This window comes from Tasmannia lanceolata, unplaced genomic scaffold (assembly GCF_043159265.1).
Source record: "Tasmannia lanceolata isolate RefF3 unplaced genomic scaffold, GAP_Taslan_0.1 ptg000016l, whole genome shotgun sequence".
Classification (NCBI taxonomy): domain Eukaryota; kingdom Viridiplantae; phylum Streptophyta; class Magnoliopsida; order Canellales; family Winteraceae; genus Tasmannia; species Tasmannia lanceolata.
Window position 1 is genome coordinate 7690182 of NW_027518693.1, and position 18120 is coordinate 7708301.

General features: G+C 38.8%; 3 protein-coding genes across 4 annotated transcripts; 2 read left to right on the forward strand and 1 right to left on the reverse strand.

The window, feature by feature from the left end:
• Positions 1-319: 319 nt before the first annotated feature.
• On the reverse strand, positions 320-2946 carry LOC143848652 (protein SODIUM POTASSIUM ROOT DEFECTIVE 3-like). Its single transcript, XM_077357646.1, has 3 exons — positions 2475-2946; positions 1410-1485; positions 320-675 (listed from the first exon to the last, which is right to left on the reverse strand). Exons 1-3 carry the CDS (start codon positions 2751-2753, stop codon positions 554-556), a joined length of 477 nt encoding a protein of 158 aa, XP_077213761.1. The 5' UTR covers positions 2754-2946; the 3' UTR covers positions 320-553.
• Positions 2947-11185: 8239 nt separating this feature from the next.
• LOC143848089 (Tetratricopeptide repeat (TPR)-like superfamily protein) lies at positions 11186-16799 on the forward strand. Of its 2 annotated transcripts, none has more exons than XM_077356893.1 (2): positions 11186-12542; positions 16784-16799. In XM_077356893.1, exon 1 carries the CDS (start codon positions 11192-11194, stop codon positions 12539-12541), a length of 1350 nt encoding a protein of 449 aa, XP_077213008.1. In that variant the 5' UTR covers positions 11186-11191; the 3' UTR covers position 12542; positions 16784-16799. The 2 variants fall into 2 exon arrangements, with proteins under 2 accessions (XP_077213008.1, XP_077213007.1); XM_077356892.1 differs by lacking the exon at positions 16784-16799 and adding an exon at positions 15724-16318.
• On the forward strand, positions 14769-16318 carry LOC143848090 (putative LRR receptor-like serine/threonine-protein kinase At3g47570). The gene is made up of 2 exons (XM_077356894.1): positions 14769-15242; positions 15738-16318. The coding sequence occupies exons 1-2, from the start codon at positions 14813-14815 to the stop codon at positions 15779-15781; spliced, it is 474 nt and encodes a 157-aa protein (XP_077213009.1). The 5' UTR covers positions 14769-14812; the 3' UTR covers positions 15782-16318.
• Positions 16800-18120: the final 1321 nt, after the last annotated feature.

Below are 18120 nucleotides of genomic sequence, written 5' to 3' on the forward strand. Positions count from 1 at the left end.
ATTTATTTTCAGATTCCAAATTTAAATATCTCAAAAGCATTCTCTTAGCATTTTGTTATTGAGTAGTAAGAAACACCAAAGAAAAATAACATCTACACTCTTGTTTTGGCTACTGAGAAATAATATCTACACTCCCTTGTTTTAGTGATGTTACTTCTTCATTAAATACTTTTCTAATTGACTATTTATAGCTTTTATTCAAAAATTTTAACAGCCTTAAACAGCTAATTATAAAATTGTAAGTGAAGAAAGGAGTGTCGTTATTAAATGAAGAGAGTGCAGGTGCACCAAAATACTTTCTAAGCTATGTAGTTGGGTGTAAAAAAGAGATCAAATGAAAGAAAACCCAGAAAAAGAAGGGAATACAAGTGGCATGTCTTTGTCATCTATTAAACCCAATTCCATAAATAGGCAACAAATGCAAGAAGACACTGTCACTCCAAAACAACCATCTACAGCAACACTAATTTTCTTTGAAATGTTTGAAAGAAACCTATCATGAAAACCCTAATCCATGTTATTAGGGATTTATAACCATCCATGGAAAATTCATTCAGCAGGGCCAGAACTCAGCTTTCTTCACCTTTGAAATGCTTTCAAGAACACCCACAGGCGACACGTGGCCCATCACAGTTACCCTTTTCGACTCTAGATCTATGCTGAATGATGTCACCCCTGCAATAGTAGGACAGTAAAGAGACGAGAAGAGATTAATATAAAGGGAAATGTTATCCACACTACTGTATTTTGCTGAAGGCACTCCTCACTTTATTAAAAGTACGGTATGGCCCGCACCATAGCATGATCCAAACCGTCCATTAGATGGGCCACAACCTAAATAGGTTGTGCCCCAAAAATCATTTCCATAGGTTGATCCTAACCCTCCGATCTATAGAAGGTTAGGATCCACCCTCTAACATTCATATCGGAGGGTTAGGATTAACATATGGAAATGCTTTTTGGGGCACAACCTATTTAGGCTTTGGCCCATCTAATGGACGGTTTGGATCATCCTATGGTGCGGGCCATACCGTACTTTTAATAAAGTGAGGAGTGCCCTCATCAAAATACGGTAGTGCGGATAACATTTCCCAATATCAAAATAAGAATGGTGGGAGTATCATTTGGCTAAGGAACAAAAGGAGTGTAGTCTTAATGAAAATAAAGAAAGATTTTTTTTCTTTTTTTTTGAAATGGCAATAATTATTTATCATAGCAATAGGAAGCAAGAAAGAAACAGGAACGAAGAAAAAATAAAATACAGAGAAAACCGTTCCTCAGGGAGGAAGGTGGTCGGACCACATAATAGAACTACCGGAAACACCACGCTTAGCTAGCGCATCCGCCGTATCATTTGCCGATAAGGGTGTACCATCTTTGAAAATAAAGAAAGCTGCTTAGTAAATTACCTTCCATCTTTGATAAATGTTTCTTCACTTTTCCGGCACAACCTTGACAATGAAGAGAAACTCTCATCACCACTACCTGACCCACAAAAAAAGAAGGAAAATGATAAAAATAAAAAGGAGAAATTTACAGATTAAAACAAAAGCAAAAGTTTAAAAGGGGAATGATATTTCCACTCTCTTACTGTTCTCTTTTCCTAAGAATGTCTGCTATGGTATCTCTTATCTTAAGAAAAGTCTGGAAGTGGACCTCTCTTTTTTCATTGTTGCATCACATACAAAAAGTTGTGTGTTAACTATGCATACTTACCTACCAAAAATAAAAACTACACATACTTAGAAGTTCCACAACATGCAAGATGTTTATTTTCTTAAATTTTTATCACTTTCCAAAAAGATGGAAAATAATTTTTAGGTGTTTAAAGCCGCATCTGTAAACCTTCTTGGCAGCATTTTTGTGCCTTTTCCATTGGGACAAAGAAAATTAAAAAGGATAATGGCTTTTGGTTAATCCAACCCATTCCACCTCTTTCTCTCGAATTTTTCACTATCTCGAGCCAAAAATGGATTTGATTAATGCCAAATTATCGGAGCGAAGCAGAGTCGCTGCAAGCATTTATGTTCCGCCAATTTCGCACACTCAATTTTTTTTTTAAACCTGGAATTTATCTAAGAACCGGGGCGGCACCTTAAATTTAAAAAATAACACTATTGCCGGGGGAGAATCAGAAGCATTGAAGGACACAGAATATGTTTTCCTATTTAATCATTCAAAAATTTTAAAAATATATTTTTCAAATAAGAAGAGGTACATGAATCTTACATTAGTCCATACACATTTGTAACAATCTAAATTTTTAATTATTCATAGTTCAAAATTTCACCATAGCATTCCAAAAATATTGCCATATTCAAAGTATGATATAAAAATGTGACTATTTAACTTTTTAATTTATTTGATTCCAATCTAGCCCCGTGACCTCAATGTTGCAACATTTAAGTAGTAGCCACAAGGGTTAGAGGTTATTGCATCTCTCTCTCTCTCTCCTCATAGGGTTAAGATCATACCTGGAAGACATGGTTAGATGAAGAAATGGAAGACACATTGCTAGATTTTGTTGGGTTTCGTTCTCTTTTCGGGGGCATTGTGATTGGTCTCTTCTCTCCTAGTGCCAACCTTTGGGACTCCATTAGCCGCGAGTACTTCCGGTCGATCAACATGGCATGATCCATTGATGTCCTATTTGGCCTTCTCGGCACAATCACTGACCGGGGATCGCCGGTCATGCACACTGCCGTCGATGCCGGGGAATGGCATGAGAATCCGGCCATCTTCGTAGTCTTCATAGTCTTCAGAGAGAGAGAGAGAGAGAGAGAGAGAGAGAGAGAGAGATGGGTATTCAAAGAGGAGGGTAGATATATAAGAGATGGGTATTCAAAGAGGAGGGTAGATAAGATATGCGAACGAGAAAACTGTTAAAACAGGCATTCTTAATGAGCGAGCTAACACGGTGGCCGATTGTATGTACCTAGCTATTACAAACTCGCTAGAGCTGTGGCTTGTTTTTTGGGTTGGCTTCAAGGAATTAGAAAGTGAGATGACCAAAATACCCTAAGAGCGCTTTTTTTTTTCCTATTTTGTTTTTTTTTTTTTGTCTTTGCAAAGATCAAAATTTTAATTTCCTGGCACTGCTTCTTTCAATGTAAAATGTGCCTAAAACAAATTTTACTCTTTTTTAAGTTAAAAAAATGGGCATAAAATTTGTTTTATGCCCATTTAATGTCAAAAAAGGGAAACATGAAGAGCGATCGGGTTTTTGAATCTTGTGCGTCCATCATAACTCCGATATGACTCTAGCTGCTTGATCAACGCTGATGAAAAAAAATTCTTTTAAGATGTCTTCAAGTAGTTGAGTATCGTGCAAATGAGATCCTATCGGCCAGAAACTTGGACCCACTTGATCAACGGTCGGAATTTCTCCGCAAATATGTTACAAGCATGCGAGCTTTCAATTGTGTTTGTTACTTAAGGAGGACGGAACGATCCAAACCATCAATCATGAGTTGTGATCACAGCCGTTGCTGGGGCAAACAGATCCAAGCCGCTCAATCGTGATTTGCAATGAAGATCAGGAGTGAATTTCAACAAGAAAACCCCTAAAAATCATCATTTTGATTGAGGGTTCATAATATTCAACTTTCTACATGGGGGCATAAAAGTCTCATTGGGAATAATAAGTAGTGAAAGGGGCATAGTAGCAAGATGAACGAAAATATTAACACTCAAACTAGTCTATAAGATTCTTCTTGAAGGTCAAAAGGTAAAAATTAATAAAAAGTGAAAAAAGATGGTCAAAAGACTTTTGTGGCAAAGATACAGTTAGAAGCCAGTGGCAGTAAATAGTTTGGTATGTGGTAAGATTCGATAACGGCAGAACTGAAACCCTGACTAGCCTCAGTTTCGAACTCATGACATCCTCTGTAGTCTGTACTCTGTAGTTCAAATTGCATAGGATGGGAGGATTTGGCAGAGGAAATGCTTCTTCTAAACACCCTTTGTTTTGGTATCAATCCAATCGGCCATTATTACCCATTAGATCAATGGAACTTTATTGCATTCATGTGGCCCAGATCATGTTACCCAAAAAAATGGTCATGGCCCTCTATAAAAATATCACACCCATCTGATCAATTAGGTTTTAGATGACCTCAGTGTGTATTTCAATGTAAACTTAGCTTTCAAAAAGTAAAGTGGGACCCACTTATGTAGATGATCTAACCCGTTGATTTTAGGTTGTGCCCCCAAAATCTTCTCCATAGGATGACCCCGACCCTTCTCCTGCTCATCCTATGAAGAAGATTTAACGGGCACGACAGATCTAAAGCTGGACCACCAATTGAAGGGTTTAGATCATCCAAATAGAAATATATCATTTTCCTTTACATAATACCAATTTGGTGTGGTTCACTCCAATCTACACTAGGATTAGAAGTTTAGAACTGATCAAGAGGTGGGGCCCATGGGCAAAAAGCATATCGATCGGAACAATCCTAACCCCCCTCTAATCAACGGCCCACATATTATACTATCACAAAAATGCCAAAACAGTAAAAATTCCAACAACGGCAATGTTGAGCATGATGATCCGATCTTATATCCCATGGCCCACTGAATGCGGGACCCACATCCCTACAGGTTGTAAACACCACGTTCTGTACGGTGGAGATTCACGCGAGTGACAGATCCTGCCTCCTGACCGTTCAGTTTACAGATCAAACAGCTGTGAGTCCAGAAAATAAAGGGCGGTGATGAATTCGCACCCACTGTGGGATAATTCGCGCCACTGTAACGTGAAAAAGCGGAATAGAATATTTTCCACAATTAACGGGTGCAGTAGCGAGCCGACTAAGCTGGAAACAAGCCGAAGATAAGAAGTGGGGCCCACGAAAGCTCTCTCGTCTCTATCTGAAAAGTGAAAACTGGAAAGATAAAAGAGGGAATACACGTCACGCAAGCAAACAACAACTTAAAAGGGGGTGTGCCGAGGAATTTAATTTCCCAAATTTTAGCCGGTCCATATTAAAAGACAAGTCAAGTAATTGACAAAACTACCCTTGAATTTCCCGCAAGTAAATACGATTTTATGACCTTTCCCCATCATCTACTTAGGGAAATCAAGGAGTCACATGGTAGTTGTCCTCGTACGTATTTCTAATTACCATCTCTTCATAAACTTTGGCTTTTTAGAAAGTTATTAACCCTACCTTTTAGTACTGCCACCCACCCATGTCAGTAAAAGATTAATCCACATCATCGACTCATCCCAATCATATACGGAAATGGTAGATAAATGTGGGACCCGCCAAGTAAACCCACTTTTTAACACTTTGAGGAGGACCACTTTTCCACTACCACATGCACTTATTGTACATGGTAACATGGGGCTATAAGATGCTAAGGTGCATTAAATAGTCTCAATCACAAGTGGAAACTTACTCACATGAACAGCCTTACTTGGGTCCCACCCAGATGATGTAAGCATGATCTCGACCCTTCAATTGGCAGGCCCCACCTTGTAGAGGATGTAGTGTGGGGGTCATCCAAATTGAGCATCTTTGACCATTGGATAAGGAAACCTCAATGTGGCATGTTGCCATGATGTTGTTTTTTTTTTTTTTTTCCCATTCAAATAGTTGCAATAATCATCCAATTTTTTATTGCAACTATTAAAAATTGGGTATTATAAACTTGTGATAGTTGGGGAGTGATATCCCCCCCCCCCCCCCATAACTCCAAAAGCATAAAAGTCAACGAAAACTGTTAAGTGGGGGGAAATAGCCATCGAGGGGGGGAAATATCCTGCCCGTGATAGTTTTTGTTGGAGAATTAAGGGTACTGTTGGTGATAGAAAGCAGGAACTTGTTGCTTCAAGGCGTATTATCACTTTCCTTAAGACAAGATTCGCCCCAACCAGTAGTGTGCAAAGGGGATCCGCGAATTGCCTCAAAGATACAATGAAGCCCAGTAGGGAAGCCTTACTAATGTTTGATGACGCCTCACACTAGCGGAATCAAACCCGAAATACCCTTCAGGAATTTCAAGCCTTAGAGAAATTTTCAGATACTGTTTCTGCAGAAGAACAGTATCTAGAACAGTAAACAAAAAAAAAAACAGAATGAAGAAATCCTTGGGGATTTTGAAAGAATGTAGAAGAGTGTTTAAAGTTTGTCAGAATTGCACAATGGAAGTGCAAAGTGCGCCTAAAAAAGCTCCAATAAAGCGCCACTATGCGCCCTATAGCCCATTGCCCACGCCGCATGTGCGCGGGTGTGAACGGTGAGTGGCACTGTCCCACGGGTCCAACCATGGGTTCAACCCAATGTGCAAACAAACAAGTAGAATAAGCCATTCTCTTTCCTTTCTCTCATTCGGTACGGGACTATCTTTTCAACTACACTTCTACATCCTTTTGTAAAAAGCAAATCTTTCTATGAAAACCTTTTCTTTTTCCCAAATGCTATTTAGAAAACATTTTCTAAAAACACTAAATCATGACAAAATATAAGATTTTGAAAATCCAAAATCAGTAACAGTTTTTTGGTTGGGTAAGTTTATAATACCCGTTTGGAAGCATTAGGATTACATATTTACATATTTGTTTCTAGAGAATTGATATTCACACTCCCATATTTAATAGTTGGCACTTCCCTATTCAGTTTTATCCTTTTTATAATTACCTATTAAAGGATGTTAGTGTTACCCAAGAGCTACCAACATCCCATTATAAAAATGTTTAACAAAGTATGGAGTGCCATTATAAAAAAGGGGAGTGCTTCTATTATTTGATATTTTTTGTTGCATGTTTAAAATATGACATATTATTTCTCGCCTTCATAATAATAGTATAAAAATTTCTTCCCTCATACAATCTTTTATACTTTGCATGTGCGTATCAAAATAAAGGAATACTTTAATAAATGAGAAAACGATTTCTACACACATTTGTAGATAAGTTATCTACACACTACCTTAAAATACAGTGGAGGCCCACATTGTTTGGGTGATCCAAACCATTCATTTGATTGGCTCTCACATAGAAAGGGTGTCCACAAAAAATCAGCTCCATAGGATCATTCTAACCCTTCGAACCGTGGAGGCAAAAAATGGACAGATTTGTCAAGGATTATACACGTCCATTTTACCTCCACAAATCGTAGGGTTGGGATGATCCTATGGAGCTGCTTTTTTATGGAAAACCTATCTATGTGAGGGTCAATCAAATGAATGGTTTGGATCACCCAAACAATATGCCCTCCACTGTATTTTAAGGTAAATCAAGTTATGTCAAGTTTGGGAAATTTTTGGAAGAAAAACACAATTGTTTTTCAATTTTGGCTACATATTTCTGCTATATACTTCCTTTTCTAAATAAGACAACAAAATGCATAGAAGGGCATGTGTTTGCCAGATTAGGATATCATTTTAGTTTCTACTACAATTTTTTTTTTTTCAATCAATTTCTGAAACATATGAGAACCTCTGAATTATTCGTTAAATCCGGGTTTAATTTAGAAAAAATTATATTAATTTGAAAATTTTAAGATTTTTTTTTAATTATTCAAGATTTTTATTTTAATTTTCAAATTAGGCATTAAATTTGGATTTTTTTTTCTAAGATTTTTTGAAAATTTTGCAACTACACCTGCCAGAAAGTTTGCTAGTGGTGAAACTTATGGCTATCCTATCAAAAGATCATATGGATACAAAAACGCCCTCTCGATCCCCATAGCCTTTAAATTTTATGACCTGGTTTTTTCCCATTTGTCTTTTCCACTCCAGACCGACACACGAGGCGTGCCATTTATTGAAAACGTATGGCAACCATGAAAAGAAATTCATGGAATATTTGTTTTCCCAAGGTAAGAGAGTTGGAGACGGGCTGGTGAGTGGTGAGGGAGGTTTTAAAGTAGGTTTGTTGTTTTCCCTGTTTTCCAGCCACATCCCATGCTCTCCTCCACCCACCACCCCCTCAAATCTCTCTTTTTTTTCTCATGCCTTTCAGCCCCTCACTAAGTCCATGTTTGGCAACCATGAAATATTTTTTCATTGAAAATTAGTTTATCCAATGGAGGAAGAGAGACAAGAGGGTGTGAGAGGGAAAGAATTGAGAGGACGTGAGTGAGGAGAGGGGAGAAGTTGCTGAAAAACATGGAAAAAAAAAACCCTATTCAAAATAGTGTTTACTGTTTTTCCTATTTTTTCAACCAGTTTAGACCATCTCCTGCATTCATGCCCCCTCATTTCTCTCCCTCTCCCGCCCTCTCTAACCACTTGGTAAACTAATATTCAGTGAAAAAAAAATCATGGTTGCCAAACATGCACTTAGGTTAGATTTGGGATTTTATTTGGGTGATTGATTTATGTCTTAGGGCCCTATCTTTAATGTTGAAAAGTACATGTGAGAATAGACCCATGCCTACTCATTTCATAGAAGGAAATTGAAATGGATACAATCAAAAGTCACCCACACAAAAGGTTATAACTTATATTTCAATTGGAAAGATACAGATTACAGAATGCATATCAATGCATTCAATAGAAAAGATAAGAAGGTATATTCCCATGTTTGCTAACTTTTTTTTTATTTGAGATTAAGATAAGAAGATAAATTCTCACCAAACATTGATGTTTCATAACTTTTTTTTGCCTTATCCCTGTTTGGTCCTTCCCAGGATTTCAAAGGAAAAGATATGATTATGGTTGATTCAGAAGGATATCATCATAAATTGAAGGTCTCTCTAAATAAAAATTGAATAAGGCTGGTTCAAGTTATTTTATTGTCTCTAAAACAAGTAGGAAATTTTAGAAAACTTTTCCTTTTCAAAACTTTTCCAAAAAATTCCTGCAATCCAATTGGGGCTGTTGGGCAAAATGACGTTTATCTCCTTGATGGTCGTTACCTCAGCCCACGTTTGGTGGGACGCACAAGATGGGAAATCCACCGTCGATTCTTTCTATATCAAACTTGGATCGATCCCAATCGTTGATGTAGATTCCTTTCTCATTCCCGAGCTCAAATTAGACAAAAAATAATAACCATATACAGTTGCGGAGGAATGATATAGTGAGATGTGACCAGCAGGAGAAATTTGTGGTCGAGGCCACTTGTTCCAAACAATATCTACACCATTGATACAGTAGGCTCAACCTTGGAGATATCATAGTGCAAAAATCACACACATTGCATGCACCTAACCTGTGTTTCCGAGTATTCTCTACGCAATATCATGTAGTTACGGAGTTTTTATATGGTGTGTGGCTGTATAGTCCAGTGTTTTTTCAAGAAGTATTGTCTTTCTATAGATCAAAGGGTTATGATCATCCCATGGAAATGATTTTTGGGGCACAACCTATTTACATTGTGACCCAATCAATGGTCAGTTTGGATCGTCCTAAGAAGTTGGCCATACAATATATTTTTCGCCAGTCTTACCTATTTTAGTGAATTGTATTACGAAGTATCTGTTTACAAGAGATTATATATGTTGTGGCTGTATAGTCAATATTTTTAGAAAAAGAGGAAATGAAGTATGTGTAGCTGCACAGATAAGCTATTTGTGCATGGCTGCACAAACCATAGTGGGGGCCACATTTTTTGGAGCATCCAAAGCATTCATTTGGAAGGCCCTTCCATGGATAGGGTGTGTACAAAAAATCAGCACTATAGGATCATCCTAACCCAATCAAAGTTGGAGGGCAAAATGGACAGACACTGTTTCTGCCCATTTTTTCCTTCTACAAATGGCAGGGTTAGGATGATCCTATAGTGCTGATTTTTGGTACACACCCTATCCATGGAAGGGCCTTCCAAATGAATGCTTTGGATACCCCAAAAAATGTGCCCCTCACTATGATTTGTGCAGCCATGCACATATAGCTTATCTGTGCAGCTACACATACATCATTTCCGCTTTTTCTAAAAATATTGACTATACAGCCACAACATATATAATCTCTTGTAAACAGATACTTCGTAATACAATTCACTAAAATAGGTAAAACTGGCGAATTCCGACCCGATATGAAGGATACACTGCTTAATTCTCAATTGAGAATTAAAGATCCAATTAGATAGCCCCAATCTAAATAGACTTTGCCACTAATTTGATCTTCCAAGGATAATCCTAAGCCTCCCATCTCTACATATTTTATAATTTACCTTCCCTCTACAGATCAAAGGGTTTGGATTATTCTTTGCGGCACAAAACCAAATGAATGGTTTGGATCTTTGAAGAGGGTGTTCCCTACCCTACTCTTTGAAAAATAAGTGCAGGATAAGAGAGAGGAAAGTAAGAAAAATTGAGCTATAGCCCAGATTTGAGTCCTCGAATCCGACGGCTAAGATTATCAGATGAACAGGATTCTAAATCCATACCAGCCCCGGGATTAAGCCCGCCAAAAAATAAACGGTTCGGATAAAGTGTATGGCCCCCCCTCCCCCCTCCCGCAAAGGTCTTTGTAAATTCAAGTAGACCTGGCAAAAGCGACCCGAGCCTGCAGGTCGACCCGACCCACCCGCAAATTTGCGGGCACGGGTCTGAGTTTTAGTGACCCGTCAAAACTAACCCGCTGGTGACCCAACCCGCAAAAACACGGGTCGGGTCGGGTCAACCCGCGGGCACCCGCAAGTCACTTGGCTTTTAAAAGGGTGGTGATTTTGTTATGCTAATCTAGTTAGATTTTGTCATGCTAATATATTTTTTAAGGGGTTGATGCCTAAATAGGTTATGGCTGGCACCATAGAATATAAATAGGTTGTGGCTAGCACCATAGGTTGATCTTAACCCTCCAATTTGAATGTTAGAGGGTTGATCACTTGATCCTAACCCTCCGATCTCCAGAGGGAGATCGGAGGGTTAGGATCAACCTATTGAAATGATTTTTGGGGCACAACCTATTTAGGCTGTGGGCCATCTAATGGACGGTTTGGATCATCCCACGGTGCCGGCCATACCCCCCTCATCAAAATCCAGTGATAATGTTTTCCAAAATAAATTACTGTTTGAATTTGCGGGTGACCCGCGGGTTGACCCGGCTCACCCGCGGGCCGCCCGGGTCACCAAAATTATGACCCGCAAAAATGTGGGTCATCTCCTGACCCGACCCGTGTGACCCGCACCAGCATCACCCGCGGGTTGACCCGGCCCGACCCACCCGTTTGCGAGGTCTAAATTCAAGTAGGCCTTCCCATTCCTCTTCTATCATTCTCTCTCTCTCTACAACGATGGATCATGCAGAAAACGATAACCAGAAAACCAAAACCCTAACCTCAAATCTCCAAACCCTCTCGATCTCAGACCCTCTCTCTCCCGGCCATTTCGGATCCTTCTCGGACCTCTGCTTCGAGATCGATTCTCTTCAAGATCTCGCTTTTCGTGGCTCATGGCGATCTATTCTCGACAAGGTCGCACGTGCTCACAATCTCTCCCTTCTCAAAAAACCCCACGAACACCTCATCTACCTGTCCTACAAAACCCTAGCCCTAATCAAGCTCCGAAAGTTCTCTGATGCTGAAGTAGAGCTCGAATCCCTCGAAGATTTTGACAGTTCTCGATACCGATACGAATCGTATCCGGATCTGTACCCGAATCGTTTCGGATCCATGGTCCCGTTCTCGCTCCGGTGGATCCACGCTGATCTCCCTCAGAGATTGGGGAAGAGGCAAGAAACCCTAGATCGCCTCTATACATTGCTCGTTTTTGTACGAAACAAACTGAAATTGAAGAAGAGGGTACCCGGATCCGAATCCGAAACCCTAACCCTAAAAGGAGGAATGCGCGAAACCCTAACCCTAAAAGGAGGAATGCCCGAATCGGAAACCCTAACCCTAGAAGGAGGAATGCGCGATTCGGAAACCCTAACCCTAGAAGGAGGAATGCGCCATCCGGAAACCCTAACCCTAGAAGGAGAAAGGCGTGAACCGGAAACCCTGACCCTAGAAGGAGAAAGATGCTATTTTTCGAGTGTTTCGGTCGATTTATGGAAGAAAAGGGAGATCTTTGTGATAAATTCAATCATTAGCAACCATTTGGGCTACAAAGAATTCAGTGTTTGTTTAGAATTGATACAAGATCTACTAACCCTAAGCCCATCGGATCCAGTGCTTTTGTCCAAGCTAGGGCACATTCAATTGCAGATTGGTGATTTGGAAGGGGCTAGGGCAACATTCGCTTGCGTAGAAGGATTGGGGATTGGTGATAGGAAGGGGGAATTTGTTGAATTCAAGAATCTGGTTAATAGGAATGAGGCTTTGGTTCATCTGGTTTCGAAGGATTATGTGTCGGCGGTGAGGGAGTACGAGGAGTGTATAGAGAGAGATTCGTTGGACGTTGTGGCAATCAATAACAAGGCTTTGTGTCTGATGTATTTGAGGGATCTTTCGGATTCGATCAAAATGTTGGAGAGTGCATTGGAACGGGCACCTACTGTTGCCTTGAATGAGACCCTTGTGGTGAATTTGTGTAGCATGTATGAATTGGCATATGTTAACCATTCTGAGGTTAAGAAAACGCTCAGTAACTGGATTGCTCAAGTTGCCCCTGATGATTTTGATTCGTCTTGTACTCGTATTTAAGGTATTTTGCTGATATAATTCTCCTCTTGTCTTTTGATTGTAATTACACATTGGTATTGAATTTTGATTGATACCATTAGCTGCATTGGAGACTTGTCTTGAAAATCTTTAATTTTACTTCAAGTGTGGATTGTATGCTTGGAGCTGGTGCATTTGAGATCATGCTCATTTTATCTCTGTTTTGTCCATCGTGGTTCTTCAATCATCTATTCATCTTGGTGCTTTTTTCCTGCATTGGTGTGTTTTAAGTGTTTTGGGTTTTGTTGTTTGCTTCATTTGAATTTGAGAGTGTAACTTATGATACCCGGGTACTTCAGGATAGGTGTTGGGTCAGACTATTGGGTGCTTATTGTCCATTATAAAAAACCATGAAAAGCATGTTTGGTTTTTCCAGTCAATTTAGAATATCCCCATACTATTACCATAGCTGACATGAGATAGGTAATTTGCCAACATGGGCTTGTCATCTTATTGCTGTCCAGGCCTTACACCCAAGCTGCTTGGGCACATACTTTGTCTTAAAATCACGCAGCTATAGCTCTACTCATCACTCCTTTTTTGTACACCGAATTCTCCGGAGAAATACACACTCTTCAAACTTTGTCATTCTTTTTATAAGCTTGGTGATTGAGTTTGCATTCATGTTTCTTTCAAACTTAGTGATGGATGCTTTTCATTTGGCATCTATTTGGAGAGTACCCTTTCGAATTTGTTTTCCGCAGTGATTTGATTTGGCAGCGAATGACTAAATTGTTGGGTGAACGGATACTGCAAATTTACACCTTTTAAGACAATAAACTTGGGAAAAGTTGTCCTTGCATGAAAACTTCAATATTGTAAGGATTTGGAGACAATATTCTGTTAATAAGATAAAGAGTAGCTGTCTGATGAGGTTGACTATCAGTCTGGACATTCTGTTAATAAGATGAGAGCTTGCATATCAAGGTCATGAGATAATATTATGTTAAAAACATTATGAATAGTCAATGCAGATTTAGTACATTACAACAGGAGTATGCATAGCCAATGAGTAGTTGAAGAGTTTTTGTATTACTGAATGAATCCATTATACTTAGTTTCAGTAAAGAATAAGATATATTTGTTCTATTAGTCCCCACATTTTCTACTTCTGAAATCTATGCGTGCTTTCTGAGTTGAAATCATTTATGAATGAAGTTGTACTCAAACCAAAATGATTCGTGGGGTGATGTAGTTGCTATGAATGCAAGATGAACTTAAAATCAAGATGTCACAGTGCAAATACGAGCATATTTCTAACTTTGGAATTTAGAAGGTAGAGATAACAGTTAAAACACGGCTAATGTGAAATTCAGTGAGGCTTCTGACCCATGGCCAACACTTGTATCCTATGCATCGGGGCATTACGCATGCAACCCAGTTTAGTGAAATGAGAAGGTTTACCTGCATAAATACTCGTGACTGATGTAAATATGAGTCGGGCGAGGAAGAAAGAAAAGAATGACTTGAAAGAGCCCATAGGAAAGTGCCTAGTAAACTGCAGGAGAAATCTTGATGCTATGATGGAAACTGATAAACTATGGATTCAAAATGGATGCCCGGCAGAGGGACTTTCTAACAGTTGCAAGCATATCAGTACTGGCAACTAGCAAGAGTCTAATGGTCAAATGATCAGTTTTTCTTGAAACTGCAGTCATTATACAGTACACATCCATCTCTGGATTAGGATCACATTAGAATTCCCAATTATGACGGAGCATTCCCTGAATTCGCACGGCAAGGGACCTATAACCTTCTTTGGGAGCATCAATCTTATATATGTTGAACTCAAAAAGCACTTCACAAGAAATTATCACAGTTGAATTATACTGAACATATTTTTGAAGATTGCAATTTCAGTGCTCGGAAACAACAAACTTTGTGGAGGCATCCAAAACTTTATGTTGCCCGCATGCCCCAACCATGAGACTAAGAAAGGGAGAAACTCTCTTGCCCTTAGAGTTATACTCCTGGTAACTGGTGCACTTGTATGTTTAATTTTGATCTCATGTTTCTTTGTGGTTCTATATTTGAAAAGAAAGTCAAGAAAGAAACAAGTTCCTACTTCTTTCAATGCGGATCGTCATTTAAACTTATGCTGAACTTTTTAATGCAACTAATGGTTTCTCTTCGATCAATTTGATCGGCTCGGGAAGCTTTGGGTCTGTATATAAGGGAATTATAGACCACAATAAAACAATTGTTGCAGTAAAAGTACTCGACATTCAACAACGAGGAGCCTCTAAGAGTTTTATGGCCGAATGCAAAACCATGAGAAATATCAGACATCGGAATCTCGTTAAGATTATCACTTCCTGCTTAAGCATTGACTTTAAAGGTAATGATTTTAAAGCTCTAGTTTTGGAGTTCATGCCTAATGGGAGTCTTGAAATGTGGTTGCATCCAAAAGGAGGGGAACGTCAATCGAAGGATTTGACACTCATTCAAAGGTTAGACATAGCCATTGATGTAGCCTCGGCATTGGATTATCTTCACCACCATTTTCAACCACCAATAGTTCATCGGGATCTAAAGCCAAACAATGTTCTACTTGATGACGAAATGAATGCCCGCGTGGCTGATTTTGGGTTAGCAGTGTTCCTTAATGAAGCATCCTCTAATTTATCCGGAAATCCAAATAGCTCAATCGAGATAAAGGGGTCTATCGGGTATCTTGCTCCAGGTAATAGCTTTCTATTCTTTTATCATTTAAATGTATCTTGTAGGGTTTTAATTGGATCCAAATTGCATGTAAATCATGACATTTATCATCACAAATCTCTATAATCTATAAACACATTCGCTACGTTGCAAATACGATTCATGAATATGTTTTACAGACAACCGATCGATTTTGTTTCTAATTTTTCTAAATAAATTTAATTGCCTTTTTCCTTGGATGAGATATCAGTTCTTTCTTTTTATATAGAGAATGGAACTCTTTTGATACAGTTTCAAAATTATATACATATAATTTTCATTACATATAGTATCTTACATTCAAACAAATAGTTCTAATAGTTTTGTGTCAAAGTAATGCTTCAAAATTGGCCTGAATGTCTCATATGAAAATAAGATTATTGTTTGTCCATCATAGTAGAATCTCTTATTTCTCTTTATATAACAATGGTTACTTATTTCACTATATTTGTCAAAATTGTGAGTTTATATATGGCAGAGTATGGAATGGGTGGCAAGGCTGGTATTCCTGGAGACGTGTAAAGTTAAGGAATACTTCTATTGGAGTTGTTCATAGGAAAGAGACCAACTGATGACATGTTTCATAACAATCTAAGCCTTCACCAATTTGCTAAGATGGCAATACCTGAACGGGTGATGGATATTATAGACCCACAACTGCTCTTAGGAGAAATTGGCGATCAAAGAAATAACAGCTACATAAGTAGAGTGCTTGGTTTCTTTGGTTAGAATTGGTGTGTCATGTTCTATAGAATCACCAGCAGAAAGAATGGATATGAGAGATGTTGTGATTGCACTGAATGATATCAAAGACTTATATCTTGGGGTTGGGATCTACGAAGATAGATAAACTAGAGCCCAATTCTTACTTGAATGTTCTTGTTAGCTCAGTAATTACTATGAGATCTCATGGGAAGGAAGAAATGGACTGAAATAGAGACTATTTTTGGAGGTATATTGGGTTTTTCTTATACTAGTGCAAGTGGTTAGTAAGTTCCTTGATATGTTAACTTCTCATTTTTGTATTTAAATACTGGTTGGTATATTGGGTTTTTCTTATACTGGTGCAAGTTGTTAGCTTCTCATCTTTTGTATTTAAGTACTAAATATTCCTCAGTATGTTGAGTATTTTACTTCAGAGATTTTATATGGTAGAGTGCCCGTGAAGTCCACTATTTTTCAAAAAAGTGCAATGATGCCCACTTCATCGGATGATCCAAACCGTTCATTTGTTGGGCCACGATGTAAATAGGTTGTACCCTATATATTATTTCTTTAGGATGATCCTAAACCTCCGATGTGTAGGGCTGCACATTATAGAAACTTCTGTAGATCGGACTGTTAGGATCACCCTATGGAGATTTGAGTGTCAAAAATGAAATATGTGATTTCCCAAAAAAAACAAAAAAAACATCCATTGATTTCACACCTTCATCGTGATCAAGCATTCATCCTAAAGATGTTTTTATGGCATTAATTTTTAAATGACTCAATCTTACAAAAGAGATCTGTGTTTGGCATCAGATCCGGACTGCTAAGAAGCCTTGTGATGGTCCATCAGATCAACGGTCGTGGTCACAAAGTACTTCTGCCAAGAGGTCATTGGATCATAGTATCTTGCATTCGACAACATGATAGTTTGGGTTCACCAAGATGAGATCGTCTTGTTAGTCAACCTATCTGACCTTTGTTACCTACATTTTTTTTTTTTTTTTGAAAATCAACATATTTCATTAATATCGGGACCAGTAGTCCCATCCTGCATTACATAATATTAAGGTGGACTGGACCGACATGCCGGCACCAGTCCAAAAGAGATAAACAAAGCATTGACATTGGTTTATATTCATCTCTGTACTACACAAAAGACTGTATCATTTACGTCATCTTTCAACCACAAAGTATATACGACCTATGCGTAGGGGTGGCAATGGTTCGGTTTCGGTTCGGTTTGACCCCCAAACTGAACCAAACCGAAATTTGAATCGGTTTGGTTTTACCAAACCAAAACCGAACCAAAACTGAATTTTCGGTTCGGTTCCGCCAATTTTGCCACCCAAAACCGAACCAAAACTGAATTTTCGGTTCGGTTCCGCCAATTTTGCCACCCTTTACTCATAGTAATTGCAAATATTCGGTTTCGGTTCGGTTTGATACCCAAACCGAACCAAACCGAAATTTGAATCGGTTTGGTTTAACCAAACCGAAACCGAATTTTCGGTTCGGTTTCGGCTCGGTTCCAGTTCGGTTCGGCCAATTTTGCCAGCCCTACCTATGCGTGATACGGTCACCACTCGCTACTGGCCAACAACCTAAGACCTTAGAAACATCATCTTGCAAGACTGGGGAAACAAATGATATTGCCCCCTTTGAACTCAACACTTACAAACTCCTGCACCCCCAGGAAAAACCTAACTAGAATGTCCAGACAAAGCGAAGCGAAAGAACGAATCTCTCAAGCTACTGTAATAGAAAGTAACTTTTGGATATGTAACATTTCAATCGGCAAGCTAATAGTAAGTAAATCCTAGGGAAGATCATTCTTCAAATTCTTAAGCCTGAAAGTTGAACCTTTGGCTAGCATGGCCTCTCCACAAACCATTAAATCCAACCTAATCTATCCCAAAATCAGTCCTCCTGTCTCATTGAACTAAAACATATTTCCTCTATTTTTCTTCTCCTAAAATCCCCTATCATTTTCCTACTTTCCAATCCTCTTTTAACTTTTTCCTACTCATTTTTCTCGAATCCTTCCCTTTTTAAGTTCTGAAAAATGCTTAGGCCCTGTTCATTTAAGATTATGACTGTGAGTCCAAAGCCATCAAGGTTGTCATAATCTTAAACGTACAGGGCCTAAAACA

Coding starts and splice junctions, on each gene's coding strand:
- LOC143848652 (XM_077357646.1), bottom strand. CDS start 2,753: ATGAAGACTACGAAGATGGCCGGATTCTCATGCCATTCCCCGGCATCG. Junction 1,486..2,474: donor CATCTAACCATGTCTTCCAG/GTATGATCTTAA, acceptor TTTGTGGGTCAG/GTAGTGGTGATGAGAGTTTC. Junction 676..1,409: donor ACATTTATCAAAGATGGAAG/GTAATTTACTAA, acceptor CTACTATTGCAG/GGGTGACATCATTCAGCATA.
- LOC143848089 (XM_077356893.1), top strand. CDS start 11,192: ATGGATCATGCAGAAAACGATAACCAGAAAACCAAAACCCTAACCTCA.
- LOC143848090 (XM_077356894.1), top strand. CDS start 14,813: ATGGCCGAATGCAAAACCATGAGAAATATCAGACATCGGAATCTCGTT. Junction 15,243..15,737: donor TATCGGGTATCTTGCTCCAG/GTAATAGCTTTC, acceptor TATATATGGCAG/AGTATGGAATGGGTGGCAAG.